The 21,057-nt window shown below is 52.1% G+C and overlaps 1 protein-coding gene across 2 annotated transcripts; it reads left to right on the top strand.

Annotated features, from left to right (window-relative positions):
* The first annotated feature begins 439 nt into the window (after positions 1 to 439).
* Positions 440 to 20,949, top strand: Npas1 (neuronal PAS domain protein 1). Of its 2 annotated transcripts, XM_006228413.3 has the most exons (12): positions 440 to 593; positions 1,569 to 1,746; positions 2,430 to 2,665; positions 12,202 to 12,275; positions 12,393 to 12,482; positions 13,935 to 14,106; positions 14,972 to 15,087; positions 15,301 to 15,458; positions 15,835 to 15,941; positions 16,302 to 16,449; positions 17,605 to 17,699; positions 20,357 to 20,949. In XM_006228413.3, the coding sequence occupies exons 2-12, from the start codon at positions 1,625 to 1,627 to the stop codon at positions 20,824 to 20,826; spliced, it is 1,788 nt and encodes a 595-aa protein (XP_006228475.1). In that variant the 5' UTR covers positions 440 to 593; positions 1,569 to 1,624; the 3' UTR covers positions 20,827 to 20,949. The 2 variants fall into 2 exon arrangements, with proteins under 2 accessions (XP_006228475.1, NP_001100949.1); NM_001107479.1 differs by lacking the exon at positions 440 to 593 and having other exon boundaries at positions 1,565 to 1,746; positions 20,357 to 20,943.
* Positions 20,950 to 21,057: the final 108 nt, after the last annotated feature.

The raw sequence follows: 21,057 nt of genomic DNA, 5'->3' as shown, positions 1-21,057 counted from the left end.
TATGAAGGTGGGTGCCCAAAGGTTGGGGTTCTAGTTCCAATGGGGAGGCACAGAGATGAGACCAAGGGGCCCAGGACTGTCATTCCCAGGCCACGGCCTGATCCTAATGGAGTATGGCGTCCTGGAATTCTCACTTAGGAAGGGAGATCATGAAAGGCCCGGATTTACATCTCTAGAGGGGATACTGATGTCTGAGTGTCCCCTCCTACTAAACCATGATGCAGATTGCCCCAAGAGTCCCAAGGGGCTGCCCTGGGGCGGGAGGTGTATAACTGAATTTGGCGATCGTGGTGGGACTCCAGGGTGGAGAGAGGCTGATGCTGGAGCTTCTTGATGTGGTCAGAGGGTGAGGGTACTCAGACACACCAGGCCAACACCCGCCTAGGATCTATCCAGCAGGCAGGGGCCGCTGTGGGCGGAGCGAAGCCAGGCACCGCCCCTCGCTGCCGCTGTCCGTGGTCTCGAAGTCTGCGAGACCGCCGTGGGCGCCGAGAGCCGGGCTCCCCAGCCCGCGCGCCCCGGGGTCTATGGAGCGGCCCCTCCACGCCACCCGGCCGGCCCCACGCCGCGCCCTGAGCACGCCCAGAGGCCAGGTAACCCTGTCGGGATCCCTGCGGGTGCGGGACGCCTGAAGGTTTGGCGGGAGGAAATGGAGACTTCTGGGTCCTGCTGGGATGTGGGGCTGAGACTCTTGGTGACCTGGAGGCCGACCTGGAGGCCACAGCATCCGGACACCTATACCTCCGGGATCCAGAGAGTGGTGCATGGTTGTTGGGGTCCTGGTCACAGAGGCTCAGGGAGCTAGACGTCAGTGCGATTTGGTGAGGCTTGGAGGCCACCTGGATGCTGGGGACATGATCGCTCTGGACGCCTAATTGTGAAGAGGAAAGAACCAGATGGACACGTCCCTGGTTCTAGAGGATCTGAATTCCAGTACCTGGGCCCCGAGTATCGCGTCCATCCTGGAGTCACGGTGACCAGCGGTGTCGTGGACCATGGTCTTACGCCTTGGTCTTTAGGGAGGAAGTTGTAGATTGGGAATATTTAGTAACCGGGTCAGGTGGCGCCACCCCGAGGGGCTTGAGTGCTTCCTGGGCAGAACTTGGGGTGGGGTCCATCTGTCCTCCCTGCCTCTTTAGCCCAGGCTAGGAAGTGGGAGCAGCTGCAGACCTGGGGAGTGTGACTCTGGGGATGGCTTTGGGGGACAGATCCTTCGGATGTTGGGAGCTTTGGGGGGGACGGAGCCTGGAGTGTCTGGGCCCCGGTGAGGCGCCCGCCCTGAGCGCAGCTTGGGCATGCTTGGCACGCAGCGCGCGGGCCGGTCCGATCCGTATGCGCGCCGCGTGCGCCCATTGGTATGCGGGAGCCGGCCCGGCGCGGGCGTGAGGCGGGCGCGCTGGCGGGCCGCGCGGGGGAGGCGGCGGCGGGGCACGTCCTCACCCGGAGCGCCAGGGTGGGAACCGCGGCTTCCCAGGAAGGGGAAACTGAGGAAGGCATCCAAACCAGCTCCTGGTTTGACCCTTGGGGACACGCACGCACCTCACTTTCCCAAGACATTCTTCCCCCAGGGAACTGAGCCCCACCTGCGACTCCTTCGCGCCTGAATTCTCGAGTCCCGGTCGAGATGGCGACCCCCTATCCCAGAAGCGGTGGCCGAGGTGAAGTTAAGTGCGGGGGAGGCCGTGGAGCCGGCGTCCCCTGGGATTTCCTGCCCGGGCTGATGGTCAAGGCCCCTCCCGGACCCTGGTGAGCAAATCTGCCCCTAAATGGCCTCTCCCACCGAAGGCCTGCAGGGGTTGGAAGGGGGGGTTCACAGCCGTTCAGATGACATTCATCCTCGGGTCCGTGCCCTGACCCTGTGTCTAGACTTCGTCACCCTCTCTTATTGCTGAGTTCTGTTTTTTTAGTTCCCCAGCTCCGAATTCACCCCCGACAAGGAGAAGGTTCTGTCTCCAGCTCCGTGGCCTGACATCCTAACAGAAGCAGGAGGCTCGCCAGTTCAAGGCCAGCCTGGGCAAAATAGACTGTATCTCAAGGCAAAAACAAGAGCGGGGCGTGGTTATGCACGCCTTTTATCTCAGTGCTCCCGAGGCAGAAGCAAGCTAATCTCTCTCTAAATTTAAGGCCAGCCTGGTGTGCATTGTGAGGCCCCTGTCTCTAAAAAACAAAAAGCAAAAAACAAAAGCCTGAGGAATGTAGTTCAGTGGTAGGCTCTGGGTTCATACCCTAGTACCGCAAATACTGTAGTAATGACTATTATTATTATCATTACTATCGTTATTGTTATTAAATAAATAAAGGTTCTGTCCCTGTCCTCAAAAGTCAGCAGAGATGTAGAATTCGCACTCAGGTCTACCCCACGTCCTGAAGTGCTGGGACCACACTTCCAGGACCCTTTTACTGACACCTCCTCCACGCCGCCCGCCCAGCCTGCAGGCGCAGCGCAAAGAGAAGTCCCGCAACGCGGCGCGCTGGCGGCGCGGAAAGGAAAATCTCGAGTTCTTCGAGCTGGCCAAGTTGCTCCCTCTGCCCGGTGCCATCTCCAGTCAGCTGGACAAGGCGTCCATAGTGCGTCTTAGCGTCACATACCTCCGCCTGCGTCGGTTTGCGGCTCTGGGAGCGCCTCCCTGGGGGTTGCGGGCCGTCGGGCCTCCCGCTGGCCTCGGTGAGTGCGCATGCTCATGTTGCCAAATCCTCTTCTGCTGCTCCACTCCCAGCCTTGGGGACAGGATTGAGAAAGCCGGGCTTCTGGGGAGTCCACCAGACTTTTTGTGGTTTCTTACCTGGTAACTTACGCTCTCGAGGGGACAAAAAGTTGAGGGTTTTATAAACTTTTGACCTAAGTCAGAACCTGGCGGCAATCTGTATCACTAGAAAAGGTGGTGGTTATTATTGTTGTCGTTTGATGAGACAGCCTTACTTTGTAGGCTAGTCTGGGACTTGATATGTGCACCTGGCTGGCCTCCAGCACACTTACCTCTGGCTCCTGTGGGTGCTGGGCTTAAGGTGAGCACCACCACCCTGTCTTGGCTCTTGAATTTTAGACAGTGCCTCCTGTAGACTCGCCTGACCTGGAATTTGATATGTAGTAGAGGCTAGCCCTGAATTTGGGATCCTCCTGCCTCCATATCTTCAATGCTGGGAGGACAGGTGTGCTGCCACACACAGCAAAGGCTATTATATTTATTAGATGAGATGAACCAGTATTGCTACAAAAGAAATTTCCAACTATGCAGTGCACCCCAACAACCCCCCCCCAAGGCCTCCACTCAACCAGTAAGGATTGGCTCCTGAATGGGCCTGTGGAACTCCAGGGAATGCAGAAAACGGGGGGGGGGCAGTGGGGGGGGGACCTGAATTTCCTATTTGGGGTGAGGAGGTAACAAGATGGCCTGGGGAGGATGACAGGTCATCAGGAACGTTCTCCTTGGTGACGTTAGCTGTGTGTCCATCCTGACACCACCACCACCACCCCAGCTCTGCGGCCCCAGGAAGGTGCCTCCCCTCTTCCTGTGCTGCACTGTCTTTAACCCCAGCACTCAGGAGGCAGAGGCAGAGGCAGAGGCAGAGGCGGAGGCAGAGGCAGGTAGATCTCAGTGAGTTCCAGGCCAGCGGTCTACAGACTGAATTCCAGGACAGGCAGGGCTACAGAGAGAAGAAACCCTGTCTCAAAGGAAAAGAAAGAGAGAAAGAAAGAAGAAACAGGAGTGACCATCACCGTCCTCCCCCATCCATCAGTCTGACCAGAAACTGATGAACTGGAGCTCCCTGCAAAGGGCCAGGCAGCCTTCGCTATGCAGCCTGTGTCAGCCTGCTGTTTGTGGAGAGTCGATTCCATGTGTGATACCATTGTGAGTGCCCAGGACCTAGCAGGAACACAGTAGACCAGAGTTCTCCTCTGCCTGGGTCTGGTGCTCCTGAGGCTGAGGCAGAAGAATCACCATGAATATGAAGCCAGCCTCTGCCACATAGTGAGATTCTTTCTCAAAACAAAAAGGAAAAGGGGCCAGGCACGGTGGCATTTTCATTCCAGCACTTGAGAGACAAAGGCAGGCAGATCTCTGAGGGTTTAGGTCCAGCCTATATATGGAGTTCGAGATCAGCCAGGGCTACAGAAAGAGACCTAGTCTCAGAAACAAACAAACAAACAAACAAACAAACAAACACATTCCAACAAGGGGGCACAGAAGCACAGGCCTGTAATTGTAACAAGCTCTTTCTTAGCTACATAGTGAGTTCTAGAGCAGCCTGGGCTCAAAAAAGATTAATAGAAGGAGAAAAAGAAATGAAGTGAAGAGTCCCTTGTAGACGCAGGTGTGACACAGTAAGGGAAAATTTGTAATCTATAATTTGCAAAAATGTAGAATATATAAGGCATCAACATATACATAAATATCTCATTTTTCTTCCCACCTTTGATTGCTGATGTCTAGAATATTAGACTTTCACCATTCTAGTTTATTTATCCCTGCTTAACTGGCATTACAGGACAGCGAAAGTGTTATATATGGTCACAGGTGAAGAAACCATACACACACACACACACACACACACACACACACACACACACACACACACACACTCCGGAAGAGTGGGGTCCTTAGAATGGGGTTGGAGAGGGCTCCTATTCCCTTCCTGCCCTGGTATCCAGAGAGGAGGTGGGGGGAGAGAAAATAGCATTGATTAAGCCCCGCAATAAATCACCATTTAAATTTAAATAATCCGGCTTCCCAGGCGGTAATTAGGCGAATTGACTGGCGCTGAGAGAATGCCGCATTAGCGAGGCTGATTACTGTCATTACAGCGAACAACATGTGTGCCGGCGGGGGATAAACATCTTGTCTATTGTCCTGGAGCCCCAGGGAGGGAAAGGGGGGCTGAGAGAGCCCTGGCGGTGTCCAGCCCCCCAACACTTGGAGGGGCATCCAGAAGCTTCAAGAGATAGAGTCTCACGCTGGTCATAGCTCCCGGGCTGTCTCTCGGCTACTTCCACAATGCCCACCTGGTCAGGAGCGCGCGTGGGTGGCTCAGCATCGAGTCTCCAGACAAGCAGATCCAAAAACTTAGGCCCCTGCTAATCTACACACAAAGGAGCTCTCTGAAGACTGGACTGGAGGCCCTGGGAAACTGAGGGCCAAAGGGGAAAGATGGCGGCTACCTAGTTCATCTTCTAAGAGGCTTTTATTTTATGTGTTTGGGTGTTTTGCCTGAATGCACCTGTCCACAGGTGTCCAGGGAGGCCAGAAGGGGACACTGGATCCCCCTGAAATTGGAGCTGCACACACTTGTGAGCTGCCATGTGGATTCTGGGAATCAAACCCGGGTCCTCTGGAAGAGCAGCCAGTGAGTGCTCTTAACTGCTGAGCCAGCTCTTCGACTCCCCTAAAAGTTTTTTGGTGTGTGTGTGTGTGTGTGTGTGTGTGTGTGTGTGTGTGTGTGTGTGTGTGTGTGTGTATGCAGGTTTTACCTACTGACCTATTTCAGTGACCTTGGATTTAAGCTTTTTTATCTATTTTTTATTTATTTATTTTTAGACAAGGTCTCTCTGTGCCGCCCTAGATGGCCTAGAACTCTCTTCTCACAGAAATCTGCCTTCCTCTGCTTCTGGGATTAAATTTAAACTCCACCACATCTGTCTGCTTTGGCTCACTTTTTAACTGTCACACCTGCCATTCCTTCAGGGTCTGGGCTGATAAGGGTTTTTTTTTTCGTTTTGTTTTATCTTTTCTTTTAGATTATTCCCTATTCATCTGTTTCTCTAACCTTGTATTTTAAGCTTTGATTATTTATTATTATTATTATTATTATTATTATTATTATTATTATTATTATACAAGGGTGTTTTGTCTGCATGCATGTCTGTGCACCACTTTCGTGCCTGGTGCCCAGGGAGGCTGGTAGAAGGCATTGGATACCTGGGGACTGCATTCCAAAAATGTTTGTGAGCCACCATGTGGGTGCTGGAAATTGAATCTGAGTCCTTTGGAAGAACAGCCAGTCCTCTTAACCTCTGAGCCACCTCTCCGGCTCTCAACCCCACCAGAAGGGAAGATGAGGACCCTAAAGAAACAGACTTAGTTAATTTGTGATTTTTATTACTGGACAGTGGTAACTCTCCCCGAGTCTGTTGACCCATGCGGACAGACAAGGCGAGAGGGGCGGAGCACATTTGATTTACACTGTGTGATAAGGAGTGGTCTCTCTCTCTCTCTCTCTCTCTCTCTCTCTCTCTCTCTCTCTTTCTCCCCACCCCTTCTTCCCTTCTTCTTTCTCTCTCTCTCTGGGAAGAGAACTGAGGCCTTGGTTGATACAAGACAGTAACCAGGCCTAGGGCCCCTCAGATAGCTATGGCTGGAAGGATGGTGTGTCCTTGTCAGCCCGGTTGGTTTAGGATTGCTTACCCAGAAGGCCTGTTTCCCTGACTATATAGCAGGCTCCCACCTTGGATTCTGGTCCTGCCTCTAAGCCTCAGTCTATAAAACATGACGGTTATCCAGGAGCTTCAGAGTGTGTTGGGTGGGGGGCATTATTTGTTTGTTTTATTTTACTTTTTGAGGCAGGGTTTCTCGGTGTAAGCAACCCTGGCTGTCTGGACTCGCTTTGTAGACCACACTAGCCTCGAACTCACAGAGATCCTCCTGCCTCTGCCTCCCAAGTGCTAGGATTAAAGGCATATGTCACCACTGGCTTCTTTTTTCCGTGTTTTAAAGTTTTCAAAAACTGTATGTGTATGTGTTTGTGCCTGTATGTGTATATGTGCGCCATGTGTGTGCAGCTGCTGGAAGCCAGAGGGTGTTGAATCCCCTGCAGCTGACGTTACCTGTGGTTGTAAGCCACCCAAGCTGGGTTCTGGGGACCAAACTATTCCTGTGGTCTGTGTTCTTTTTTTAAACTTTTTTTATTCATTTTTTATGTATATGAGTACACTGTAGCTGTCTTCAGACACACCAGAAGAGGGCATCAGATCTCATTACAAATGGTTCCGAGCCAACCCTGTGGTTGCTGGGATTTGAACTCAGGACCTCTGGAAGAGCAGTCAGTGCTCTTAACCCCTGAGCCATCTCTCCAGCCCTTTTTTTTTTCTTTTTTCTTTTTTCTTTTTTCTGTTTTCTTTTTTTCGGAGCTGGGGACAGAACCCAGGGCCTTGTGCTTGCTAGGCAAGCGCTCTACCACTGAGCTAAATCCCCAACCCTGTGGTCTGTGTTCTTAACTGCTGAAACATCCATCCAGTCCTTTTATTATTCTTTATAAGTGTGTGCATGTGCATGCAAGCACGTGAGTATGTGTGCAAGAATTCGTGAGTGTGTGTGTGTGTGTGCGTGTGTGTGTGTGTGTGTGTGTGTGTGTGTGTGTGTGTGTGACTAGGTGTCAACCCTAGCCTTCCTGCTTTTCTTGAGCTAAGTCTGTTTATTGGTCAGTGCAGCACAGGGTAGACCAGCTGGCCCACAGGCTCCTACGGAGTCTTCCATTGCCATCTCTCATTTCCCAGTAGGAATAATGAGTTACAGTGTTCACTGCTATGCTTCACATGGGTTCTGGGGACTCGAGTTAGGTCTCCACACTTGCGTAGCAAATGCTCTCCCAGCTGGGTCATCTCCCCAGCCCTCTCCCCCAGTTGTACACTGAGCTAAAACAATGTTGGGGAATGCAGGAAATGCTCAACAAACTGTGGTCGGGTGAGGTGATGTCTTAGTCTCCAGGTAGGACACTACTTCAGGAGGAAGGGACCTTTGAACTGAGAGTTGAAGGAGTGAAGAAGTCAGGGGGGAGAAGGGCCAGGCAGAAAACTGGAGCAAAGGGCAGGCTAGAAGCAGAAGGAGACTGTGAGGGAGAATGGGGGGATAAACTGAGAAAGGAAATGGGGAAGCGAGAAGGAGGAGGAAGAGGGAACCCCAGAAACTCTTAGGAATGTTCTAAACTCGCACATTAGCATTTCTCCTGGTGATGTATTAGTCACCACTGTATTCCTCTTTGTTGTGGCCCTGGAAGCCTTTGGTGTACAAAACCCAGCTGCCCTCAGCACAGGGTTGGGGTTGGGATTCGGTTGGTAGAGCATTTGCCTAGCATGTAGGAAGCCCTGGGTTTCGCCCCCAGCACTAGACAAACCAGGCACAGTGCAGACCTGCAACCCCAGTGTGCAAGAAGAGAAGAGAGGGGGATCTGGAGTGCAAGATCATCTTTGGATGCATGGTGAGCTCCAGCAGGGCGGTGGGGGTGCACACCTCCCAGCACTTGGGGCAAGGCAGAGGCAAGGGGATCTCTGTGAGCTCGAGGCCAGCCTGGTCTACAGTGTGAGTTTCGGAACAGCCTGGGCTACACAGGAAAAAAAAAAACTGTCTTGAGAGAGAGAGGTAATTCTCACAACAGGTTGAGGTCCCCTGGGCATCACTCGAACCCCATGCTGACGGACGATTGAGTGCTAGGACGACTCCCCTTCCACTCACTAAGGACACAAGACAGGAGACTCATAGGATGGGAAAGGAGGGAACCCCCTGAAACTTGGTAGGGATCTTACCTGTCCTCCCTTTTCTAAGCCTACCCTCTCTCCACCCATGGGTCTCCCTAGTTCCTTTCTCCCCACCCACCTCAGTCTCCTACCACCCCCACTCCAGTGTTGCCTGACAAATGTTTATTAGCTGAATAAGAGATTAACTGAATAGGTGATTTTCAGGGTCTTCGGATTTCCAGGGAGGGGGGCAGCTGTGAAGGTGGAACACACCTGTTGAATTGGGACATGGACAGGGGCTGTGGGTGGGAAGAAAAGGGAGCAGGTAGGTTTGTGGAGGTAGAAAATGGGGGTACCAAGACATCAGCCGGCAATCCTGAACACACCTTGGGGATCCTTGAGGCAGGGGTGGGTCATCTGCGGGGCGGGGCAGCAGGTCCCCAAGCTCTCTCCCTGAACACCCCCACCCCAGCACGCCCATTAATGCTGTTAATTGCAGCGGCTCAGTCTGACCCGGGCTGATCCCCGGAGAGGGAAAATGAAGGAATTAGCAAAAATGACAGGGGAAAATTGCCACAATTAGCAGGCAGCATTGTTCCTGCCTGTCACAGGGCTGCTTGGAGCTGGGTTTCAGGGGAGGGGTCCCCATCACCCCCCCACACTTATTGTTCCTGGAGGTTCAGATGGGGAGGAAGCAAGAGAAACAACAGTCAGATGGGGGGAGTGGATCTAGGGAGGTCTGGGATAGACTCTGACAGCCTAGCCAACTTGGGGGAGTCCTGAGGAACAGGGGTGGCAGGGCCTGCCCAGGAATAGCACCACTCCTACTTCACTCCCTGCTTTCCTTCCTCATGCTCCCAAGATGCTTGGTAGTCTAGGGATTCAGGCCCCTGCAGCAAACCCATTTAAAGAGGACACAAGAGGAAGAGGTGACTCCAGGCCCTCAGCCTAACAGAGGGAAGGTCACTGACAGAGTGCTCAGATCTCTTTTGGGGTGCGGGGGTAGGGTATCGTCTACTACAGCCATGGGTGGTGTGGATGGCATCCAGGAGTCCTGACTGGGGGTGGGGGACATCTGTCTCAGAACGTATGTCTCTCTGAAATTCTAAGTTTCTCCTTTGTATGTGTCTTTATCTCTGCGAAAGTTACTCTGTTTTATATATGTCTCTGTTATGGTATACTATACTATACAAAATATCAGCAGGAGAGGAACTCAGTGCCAGCACCCCAGCCTAGGATTCCGTAGTGAGGAGCGGGGGGTGTGGCTCAGTGGTAGAGCCCCTGCCTAGAATCCCCCAGTGAGGGGCTGGGGGCGTGGCTCAGTGGTAGAGCCCCTGCCTAGAATCCCCCAGTGAGGGGCTGGGGGTGTGGCTCAGTGGGAAAGTAACTGCCTAATATGTGCAAGATTCTGGGTTCAATCCACAGTACTGAAAAAAGAAAGCTGAAACCCTGTACTCAGGTCTTGGGATGCATCCCTGTAAGTGTAGTTCTCAGGAAACTGAGGCAGGAGAATGGTAAAATTGAGTCAAATTTGGGTTATTTATTGAGACTATTTCAAAGAAACTAAAATTTTCATCCGAAATTTATGCAAAGTAAAATCAGTAGCTTTTTAAAAACTTATATTGTTTATGTGTTCATGTGTGTGTGTGTGTGGGCAGGACACAGCATACATGTGGAGGTCAGAGGACAGTTTGTGAGAGTCAAGTCTCATCGCATCGTTTGATTCTGGGGATCAAACTCAGATCTTCAGGTTTGATGGTACATGTATTTACCCACTAAACCATTTCAACAACTTACTTTCAAAGTCATTTATAGGGGGCTGGAGAGATGGCTCAGTGGTTAAGAGCACCGACTACTCTTCCAGAGGTCCTGAGTTCAAATCCCAGCAACCACATGGTGGCTCACAACAATCTGTAATGGGATCTGATGCCCTCTTCTGGTGTGTCTGAAGACAGCTACAGTGTACTCATATACAAAATAAATAAATAAATCTTTAAAAAAAAAGTCATTTATAGGCGTGTAGCACAGATGTGTAGTACCGACAAAGGCCAGCAGAGGGCATCAAATCCCTGAGACTAGAGGTACAGATTGCTGTGAGCTGCCAAAGAATTCAGCCTGGGTCTTTCTGCAAGAGCGGCTGGTGTGTGCTCTTAACCACTCAGCCGGTTCTCCACACCTCCCCCCATGCTGGCTTTTAGACAGGGTCTCACCTGTGCCTGACTGGCCTGGAACTTGCTGTGTAAACAAGGCTGGTTTTGTTTGGTTGGTTTTATTTAAAGATTTATTCATTTATTTTATGAGTACACTGTAGCTGTCTTCAGACACACCAGAAGAGGGCATCAGATCTCATTACAGATGGTTGTGAGCCATTATGTGGTTGCTGGGAATTGAACTCAGGACCTCTGGAAGAGCAGTCAGTGCTCTTAACCGCTGAGCCATCTCTCCAGCCCCCCCCCCTTTTTTAAGGCTATTTTAAAGTATCCAAATCAACACTATTTACTGCATAGTCCCACAGCCACGAAGCAGCCACCTCCCCAGCGCTGGCAAGCACAGACCTGCTTTCTGTTCCCATCGATTTGCCAGTTTTAGACATTTCATAGACATGGGATCACTGGCCTTGTGTGCCTGTCTACTTTCATAATTTTCCATCACAGATCAAGGCTTCAGTCTCCTTCACAGTTAGGTTAGAGTCCTCCCAGGGGATCTACTGCGTTTTTATCCATTCTTGGAGGATGGGCATTGGGGGATTTTTCTTGGCTTCGTGTAATGCTGTTCTCGCCATACAGCACTCCTCACTATACCTGGCTTCAGTTTGTTAGGTTGTGAAGTGTTGCCAGAGGCTCCCATCATAGCTCATTTTATTTGTTGGAGAATCACCAACCCGTTTTCTTCAGCTACTCTCTTTGTGTACATTCCACCTTGCAGTGCAAGAGAATCCGACTTCTCACTCTCATAATTTCGTTTTTTTTCCCCCCCTGTCTTTTGTTATTGTTCTTCAGTGCAGAGGATTGAATCCAGAGCCTGTGAATGCTAGACAAGTACTCTACTGGAGTTCCTCGCTGGGGGATTCTAGGCAGAGGCTCTACCACTGAGCCACACCCCCAGCCCCTCCCTGGGGGATTCTAGGCAGGGGCTCTACCACTGAGCCACGCCCCCAGCCCCTCCCTGGGGGATTCTAGGCAGGGGCTCTACCACTGAGCCACGCCCCCCAGCCCCTCACTGGGGGATTCTAGGCAGGGGCTCTACCACTGAGCCACGCCCCCAGCCCCTCCCTGGGGGATTCTAGGCAGGGGCTTTATCGTGATCTATATTGACAGCCCTCTTTTCAACGTTTGAGATAGGAACTCGTCTGTTATGTACCCCAGGCAGGTCTTTGGTTCTTGATTCTTCTCCTTAGCCTGCCAAGTAGTTGGAGTTACAGGCCTTCACCACCAGCCTTGGGTTAGTCATTGAACCTGGGCTTCAGGGCCCAGTGAGGACAGTTCACGCTGTTCTCGTCACCGGGACTGCCTGTACTGTATAGGACCTGCGAACAGCAGTACTCGAGAGCTTTCTGTTTGGGTATGTAAAAGAATAAGGGAGTGAACAAATCCCTCTTTTCAATGTCTGTCACTCAGTCTCATAGGGAACAGCGTTCCGGTGAGCTGGTTCTCTATAGTGGCTGGCTGGGAGTTTAAGAGTGACTGGGTCCCTAAGGGCTGCCCAGAGCAGTGAACCGGACCACGAGGCCCTGACTGTCCTCCTTCTGTCCCCAGCCCCAGGTCGCCGAGGCGCTGTGGCTCTGGTGTCTGAAGTCTTCGAGCAACACCTAGGTGGACACATCCTACAGGTGAGGCCCTTCCTTCCTAGCCTGCTGCTTTGTGCTGCCACCTGGTGGTAGCATCTAGGAATAGCATTACTTTTCCTGAGTCAGTTCCCTTCCTACACCTGCTCCATTTGTCTCTAGTCCTTGGATGGCTTCGTGTTCGCCTTGAACCAGGAAGGGAAATTCCTCTACATCTCAGAGACAGTGTCCATCTACTTGGGTCTCTCACAGGTAAGAACCTCCGGCAGTAGGCTGCCATCTTTACTGCCTGGCCTATGCATGCCCTTGCTCTCTTCTGGTATCACTAAACCCAACATAAAGAACAGACAACCTTCCTTGGAACCCCACGCAGTCTGACACATGCTGGGAGGACTCAAGCAGGACCACAAGTTCAAAGCCAGCCAGTGAAACTTAGCAAGACCTGGTCTCAAAATGAAAATTTGGTCTAGAGATGTAGTTCTACAGCTATGTGTGCTTGTCTAGAATCTCCCCCAGCGAGGGGCTGAGCTCAGTGAGGGTGTGATTCAGCGGTGTGCTGCTTGTGTAGCATCCCGGAGGTCCTGGGATTCAAACCATTGTGGCTGGGGCAGGATTGCACCTTGGTTGATAGAATGCTCACCTAGTATCCACAAAGCCCTGGACTCCTTACATAAACCAGGCATGATGGTGAGGTATAAACCTATACATTAAATTCCAGCATCTGAGAGGTGGAGGCAGGAGGATCAGAAGTTCCAGGGTAGCCTAGGCTATATAAAGTTGTCTCAAAAACTAAGATGTGTAGGTGACAAAGTAAGGTGGATGAGATGGTTGTGTGGGCAGAGCAGGGGGGCATGGTGGTGAGGACTTCAGAGAGGATGAAGGATGAAGGTTAAAGGAAGACAGATCACTCAACCCAAGCAGAGGGACAGTGGAAGACGGCATGGTGGATTTCTGAGTAAGAATTGCCGTGGTTGGATTGGCAGCTTTCAGGAGAGTTTTAAATGGTGCCTGAAGGTCAGAGGCTCACTGTGGAATCGGAGCATGATCCGTGCAGAAAGCTAGAGGCTGTACTGAGGAGGCCTGGCATGGGATCCATGTGAGATCTGAGAGGCCAATCTCCAAGACTCGAACTCATTACAGAATTGGAAACTGTCGGACTTGATGTAATTTCCAGCACTTGGGAGGCTGAGGCAGAAGGACCACCACAAGTCTGAGGCCAGCCTGGGCTACCTAGCAAGCCTCTATCTATAAAAAAAACAAAGGGGGCCAAGTGTTGCAGCAAATACCGTTAATCCAGAATTTCAGGAGGTACAAGCAGGCAGATTAATGAATTTGAATGAATGAATTTGGTCTATATAAAATAAATGAATTTAAAAAAAAAACAAGAACTATGAAAGTAAGACCCTGTCTCAAAACAAACAACCCGGGGCTGGGGATTTAGCTCAGTGGTAGAGCGCTTACTTAGGAAGCGCAAGGCCCTGGGTTTGGTCCCCAGCTCCGAAAAAAAAAAAGAACCAAAAAAAATGCAAAAAAAAAAACAACCCAAACAAACAAAAGCTTCTCCCTCCATAATTTAAAAAAGCAGGAAACTTCTAAGAAAAAAACAAGCCTGGTGTGAAGTGCACTTGAGGGTTGGCGAGCAGGCTAAGTCCAGCCTCAGCTGTTGCGCTCACGCGCTCCTGCATTCCCCTCCATCACCGGCAGGTGGAGCTGACGGGCAGCAGCGTCTTCGACTACATCCATCCTGGGGACCACTCGGAGGTCCTAGAGCAACTTGGACTGAGGGCCGCAACCACTGGCCCCCCTACGCCGCCTTCTGTGTCCTCCACTTCCTCCTCGTCGTCTTCCTCCTCGCTGGTGGACACCCCCGAGATTGGTAATTTCCAGGAATCCCCAACTTGCCAGCGAATGAAGCCTGAGGGTAGATCCTGGTGTTTGTGTTCAACATACTACACTCTACAAAACGAGATTTTGTAAAAACAAAACAAAAAAAGAAACGGGTCATGACAACTTAAGGCAGTGACACTAGGGTGTCTGAACTTGCCTGGTTCCCCAGAATGGCCAAAACACACCAAAATTTGAGCTGCTACATGGAAGTGGGAAAAAGTCTGAGCGCTTTGTGTGTGTACACGTGCGCACATTTAAATGTTTCTTTGGGCCCTAACCCCACAGAGTGATCAGATTACTTGTCCCAAGTCACCCAGTTATTTCATCTTTTTAATTGTTTGTATGTGCTGTGTGTTTAACTTTCAGGAGCCAGTTCTTTTTGTTGATTTTTTTTTGTTTTTTTCTTTTGTTTGTTTGGGGTTTTGTTGTTGTTGTTTATTTGTTTGAGACAGGGTTTCTTTGTATAACCGCTCTGGTTGTCCTAGAACTCACTCTGTAGACCAGGCTGGCTTTGAACTCAGAGATCCTCCTGCCTCTGCCTCCTGAGCTCTGAGGTAAAGGCTTGTGCCACCACTGCCCAGCCCCCTGGCCTGTCCTCTGTGGGTCACAGGTGGCTGCTCCAGCCTGGGGCCAGCTGATGCCTGAGGAGCAGAACTGAGAAATGGCTTCTGAGCAGGAAAGAGGGGCTCATCTGACCTTGGACCTGGCTGTCCCATGAGGAGAGATTGTTTTACCAGTGCACCTGTGAGGCCATTAGATGCATCTGACTTGTCTGGAGTGGCCACACTGAGGCTGGTTCTGAGATGACAGGATTCTGGAAAACTCTATAATGGTTCCCTCTTGTTCTGCCTCAGAAGCCAGCCCCACGGAGGCATCCCCTGCCTTCCGGGTCCAGGAGCGGTCCTTCTTTGTCCGAATGAAGTCTACCCTCACCAAGAGGGGTCTGAATGTCAAAGCCTCGGGGTACAAGGTGGGTATGAGCTGTCTTTCTCCCTCCTGTGTGCCAGCTATATCCCAGGATACAGGATATTGAGAACAGAAACTGGGAGACACTCAAAGCTTTCCTTGGGCCAAGGGATCTATGGGTATCAGGTAGAACTGGTGAAACTTTGACTTGGCTGTAGTCCTCCTGCCTCAGAGCAGTCCCACCTGCCACCTCCCCAGACAACCCCACCTTCCACAGGTCATTCATGTGACAGGACGCCTGAGGGCCCGAGCGCTGGGTCTTGTAGCCCTTGGACACACGCTGCCCCCAGCCCCGCTGGCTGAGCTGCCTCTGCATGGACACATGATTGTGTTTCGCCTCAGCCTGGGCCTCACCATCCTTGCTTGTGAGAGCAGGTACCGGGGTAAGGGCGGGAGGGAAGGGGGGGTCCACTGAAAACCTGGGGATATGTGCAGATCAGTCAATCCTGGGCCTTTAGTCTGGGGCCGTGGGGAATTATGGGAGGAGAGAGGGCAAGGGAGATGGCAAAGGTGCCTGGGAGAAGGGGGCGTGGCCCCGGCTCCCTGGCCAAGCTTGTCCATTTCTCACCTCCGTAACTCATCCTTTCCTTCACCTATATTATTACTATGCCCATTTCACAGAAGGAAACTGAGGCTCAGAGGATGGGACTGCAAAACGGTGTGGACCCTGGGGAACGCCAAAGCCAGCGCTGCTGTCTCCAGACACCCAATGTCTCCAGCTCCTTTTCCCTTTCTTTGCTGTGTCCTCCAGAGTGAGCGACCATATGGACATGGGGCCCTCAGAACTGGTGGGACGCAGCTGCTATCAGTTTGTCCACGGACAGGATGTGACCAGGATCCGCCAAAGCCATCTGGACCGTGAGGCACACTTCTGTACCCTCTCCCCGCCCCACAAAGACACGAATGACCCTGCTTCCCTGTTCCCTGGAAGTCTTTCTTCAGGGCTAACCAGAATCTCTGCTTGCACTGCAGCTCCTGGGGGCTGTTCCGAACAGAAAGCAACAAAGAGGCTGAGCCATGGCTCGGGGGAGGGGGCAGCAAGTGGGGTATGAGGGGGTCTCTGACCAATGCTGGGGTACCTCTGGGTCTCTGATTACCTCTGTGCCTTTCTCTGTCTTTCTCCATTCTCCCCACTCTCGCTGCCTCTGCCTGTCTTCTGCCCACCTGCCTTGACCCTCCCCACCCCTCTGGGCTCTCTGCTCCCCTGGGATGGACCAGTGCTGGACAAAGGGCAGGTGGTGACTGGTTACTACCGTTGGCTGCAGCGTGCGGGGGGCTTCGTGTGGCTGCAGTCTGTAGCCACTGTGGCCGGGAACGGGAAGAGTGCTGGGGAGCATCACGTGCTGTGGGTCAGTCACGTGCTCAGGTGAGAGGTGGCCCATCGCGGCAGCCGCTCCCCATCCCAGCCAGGGCTTTTAAGGGAGGGCTCTGTAGACATGAAGGGAAAAGAACCTAGGAGGTTTAGGTATGGAATGGCCTCTCTTGGTTGACACGGAGAGGAATTTCTGTTGGGAGGAGACATATCTGTGATGTAGGCAGGGCGAGAACGCTCGTGTGGTGTGCCTCCGGTGGAAAGTGTGAGTTTGACTCTAGAGCACTGGGGAGCCACAGCGGACTCTATACAGGGAGAACGAGAGTGGTGCGACATACACGCGTTGTGAGCTGAGGGCACAGAACGGATAAGCCTCAGGTCTACAGCCTGAGCTGCCCAGGGAGGAACAGAGCATTTGGGGCCGGAGCACAGTGGGGGGGGGGGGGGGGGCAGGGGAGGCTGTAAATGGCAGCAGGACATTTTATCTCGTGATCACTGGAGAACTATTGAAGGTGTTATGTCTGGAGGGGGTCACAGGCAAATCCGTACTTTTGGAAAAACCCTTCTTTCCTCTGAGTGCAGACTGGGAAAAAATAGGGACTGGAGAACAAGAGGAGGCTGGGGCATGGTTTAAGAGATGCAGGGAGAGAGGGAGGTGCCATTTACCCCTTTCTTGCGCTGATTTGATTTGGACCCGAGATGGGAGCAGGTGATTTAGATCAAAGAGACGCAGGTAACGATGACACGGGTAGAGGATCCCCATGTAACACGAGGCGGCTGACAGTGGCCCAGGTTTGCCACAGCAAGGAGAACTCAGCTGGGAATATATTTTGGAACTGTGCTTGGTCCTCTGGATCCAGCCAGTAGAAAGACTGGGGCAGAATGGGAAGTTCAAGGCCACTTTGGGAAACCTGGGGAGACTCTGTCTCAATAAGGAATGTTCAGTGGTAGAGCCCCTGCCTAGAATCCCCCAGTGCTGGGGGTGTGGCTCAGTGGTAGAGGTCTAGAGCATAGGAGGCTCTTGGGTTTAATTCAAGGTGTGTGTGTGTGCCGTGTGCGTGTGTGCGTCCGTGTCCAACTAGGAGTTTATAGGTCTGATAGAAAATTTTAGTGCCACAGGATATTGTTCACACGTTCCATACTGGAAAATGTCTATACTTACTGTTGTCCCAAGACCCCTGGTTTTCAGCTCCATCATCTTGTCCCCAGCCATGCTGAAGGTGGTCAAACACCCCTGGATGCCTTCCAGCTTCCAGCCATTGTGTCTCAGGAGGAGTCATCCAGCCCAGGCCCAGAGCCCACAAGTAAGCTAATCCCTTCCCATTCTACACCCAGGGAAGACGGAGGGGCTGCTGGGACTACCCATTGCAGAAGCCAACCCATGTGACTGTTTACATTAACAGCTGATGTTAAATGTCCTTCAGGCTGGGGAGATGACTGGAAGAGTAAAGTGTTTGCCAGGAAAGCTTGAGGACATGGGTGTAGCCCTTATAAAGAAAAGCCAGGTGCAAAACACAAGTCTGTGATCCCAGTGCTGGGAAGGTGGGGCCAGAGGGCTCCTGAGGCTGAATTTGCAAGCTCAGTGTTGATTGAGAGACCCTGTCTCACTCGGGAGACAGAGGCAAGAGGATCTCTGTGACTTCAAGCCCAGCCTGGTCTACAGAGTGAGTTCCAGGACAGTCAGGGCTACACAGACTCTTGTCTCAAGAAAAACAAAATGTCCCTCAGGCACTTGTTCTTGCAAAGAACTCAGGTTTCGTTCCCAGCACCCTCAGGGCTCAGAGCCACCCATATCTCCAGTTCTCAGGGACCCGATGCTCTCTTCTGTCTTCTATAGGCATCAGGCATTTATGTGGTACATAGACATACTTAGACAAAACACACATACACATAAATAAAATAAAGAGCACTGACTGCTCCTGCAGAGGGCTGGGGTTCAATTCCAAGCACCCCTGTGGTGAGGCACAGCCATCTGTGACTCCAGTCCCAGTGGATCTAATGCTCTCTCTCCTGGCTCCCAGAGGTGATAGAAGACAGACACACGTACAGGCAAAGCACTCAAACACACGAAACAAATTTAAACAATCTGAATAACAGTTCTCTAAATATGAAAAACCGCTGGGGTGGGGAGCGGCTGTCTCAGGACAAGCCTTCATTCCCACCGCTCAGAAGCAGGCAGGCTCTGTAAGTTTGAAGCCAGCCTGGTCTACACAATGAGTTTTAGACTGGGGGGCTACACAGTGAGACCATACCTCAAAAAACAACACAGTCAAGCAGAGCATGAGGGTACACACCTTTAATCAAAGCAGTTGGGAGGCGGCAGCAGGCAGATCTCCGGTTCAAGGCCAATCTTGTCTACAGAGCGAGTTCCAGGCCATCCAGAACTACATTGTGAGACCCTGTCTGGGGGGCTGAGGGGGAGTATCAAACATCTTCATCCTCAAATTACCCGCCATATTTCAGATTGTAACCAGAAACCTGTGGCCAGTGGCTGTCTCTCAGGACAACACAGAGGAGATGTGTCCAGTATCATCAAAGTTCTATGGCTGAAGGGAGGGCGTGCTGGAGAGTTCCATTATCTATAGAGGTCTAGCTGGGATCTCGGTCTAGGCTTTACTGGAGCGTCAGGGCTGGATGGATCTTAGCGGTGCTGTGGGAGGTGCCTACTGTGTACCCGAAGGGAGATAGACCACTGGGGCTTGGGAACTGCAGGCCTACTGCGCTATGCCTATACTTCAAGGGCAAGGGCTGGGGACACACTCATGCCTTCAGAAGTCTCCTCCAAGGCTGGCGTGGTAGTGAAGGACTACAGTGCCAGTTACTGGGAGGCTGAGACAGCGAGATGCCAAGGCACGCTTAGCCTTGATAACTTAGCCAGACTATGTCTCAAAGAGTAAAAGGGTCTGGGGAGGTGACCCAGTGTACACAGGGCTTGCTGTGCATACATAAACCCCTGAGTGTGGCTTGGGTGGTGGTACACAGCCACCTTTCATCCCAGGACCTGGGAGGCAGAGGCAGGTGGATCTCTGTGAGCTCCAGGCTACCCTGGTCTCCAGAGTGAGTTTCAGGCACACAAGAGAAACCCTGTGTCGAAAACAAAACCAAAACCCAAGCAAACAAAAGACCTGTGTTTGGATCTCCATCACCCTTAGAAGATCTGAGTGAACGCAGTGTTGGGGGGGGGGGGGAACACATGTAGATCCCAGAAGTTTGCTGACCAATCAGCCTAGTCAGAAACATATGGGCTCTAGGTTCAGTAAGTCTCTGTCTCAAAGAACAATAATCCAGCGAAATGCTCATCAAATAGAAATGCCTTGCCCTGTGCCCTCCATGTGTGTATCATGGGGCCCGTGCACCCACACTCACACATACAGAGCAGTTACAAATGCGGCTGCCGGGATGGCTCAGTGGGTAACGACCCAAACCCGATGACTGAGTTTGATCCTCAGAACCCACATGAAGGTAGAAATAGAAACCCGACTCGGCACAGCTGTCTTCTGACCTGGCTCATACCTTCCCGCGCAGTAATAATGATGACGATGATGATAGTGATAAGGGAGTGCGCCAGTGTTGATGTTTCACCGCCATACCTTCACTCACACACGGAAAGCCAAAAGAAGGCTTAGAATCTGGCTCAACAGTAGGCCTGAGGAGAATCCATCACTAAGGGGCTGGGAGCATGGCTCAGTGGTAGAGCCCCTGCCTAGAATCCCCCAGTGATGGGCCGGGGGCGTGGCTCAGTGGTAGAGCCCCTGCCTAGAATCCCCCAATGAGGGGCTGAGGGTGTGGCTCAGTGGTAGAGCCCCTGCCTAGAATCCCCCAGGGAGGGGCTGGGGGCCTGGCTCAGTGATAGTGCATTTATCTTGACCTCTCCCTTTCCGTGGGTACAGGCTGTAAGGGGCTGTGGGCGTGGCTTAGCAGTAGAGCTCTGCAAAGAATAAATATAAAGTATCTTCTTCAGAGGAAGAGCCTCCAGTTGAGCGGAAACAGACTGTGCCTGTGGAACAGGACAAGGACAAGGACCCTCAGGCCCGAGGCAAACGCATCAAAGTGGAGGCCAGCCCGAAGGAAGTTAGAGGCTCAGAAGACAGTGGAGAGGAAGAGGTCTCGGATCCACCGGCTCCGCCTCGGCCGGAATTCACTTCTGTCATTAGAGCAGGGGCCCTGAAGCATGATCCAGTACTGCCGTGGGGTTTGACAACTCCTGGAGACCCCTCGCCTGCCCTCCTTCATGCAGGCTTCCTGCCACCCGTTGTGCGAGGCCTGTGTACCCCAGGCACCATCCGTTATGGCCCTGCAGAGTTAAGCCTGATGTATCCACATCTGCACAGGCTGGGTCCAGGCCCCTCGCTTCCAGAGGCCTTTTACCCTACGCTGGGCCTGCCCTATCCGGGGCCCACAGGTACTAGGGTGCAGCGAAAGGGAGACTGAAAACAGTGTAACACCGGAGGGCCAAACCTGAGGCATAGATCAAGTGCTGGAGTCATTCTTGAGAATTAAACACCACTTCCTGAGGGGCTCCATCCTCAGGGATTCGGCCTCTCGTGATTGCAATTTCATGTTCCTTTAAAATTATTATTTACTCGTATGTGTGGCCATGTGTGGTATGGTATGGAAATTAGGTCTCTCCTTCTACAATGTGGACCCTGAGTATCAAACTCA

Source organism: Rattus norvegicus, chromosome 1 (genome assembly GCF_036323735.1).
Source record: "Rattus norvegicus strain BN/NHsdMcwi chromosome 1, GRCr8, whole genome shotgun sequence".
Taxonomy (NCBI): Eukaryota; Metazoa; Chordata; class Mammalia; order Rodentia; family Muridae; genus Rattus; species Rattus norvegicus.
The sequence above is the reverse complement of the archived record's forward strand: the minus strand, read 5'-3'. Positions and strand labels throughout refer to the sequence as shown.

Bases quoted from the DNA above. Each gene is read 5' to 3' on its own strand.
- Npas1 (XM_006228413.3), top strand. From the start codon at position 1,625: ATGGCGACCCCCTATCCCAGAAGCGGTGGCCGAGGTGAAGTTAAGTGC. The intron at 1,747-2,429 runs GTGAGCAAATCT...CCGCCCGCCCAG, and splicing joins AAGGCCCCTCCCGGACCCTG to CCTGCAGGCGCAGCGCAAAG. The intron at 14,107-14,971 runs GTAATTTCCAGG...GTTCTGCCTCAG, and splicing joins GGTGGACACCCCCGAGATTG to AAGCCAGCCCCACGGAGGCA.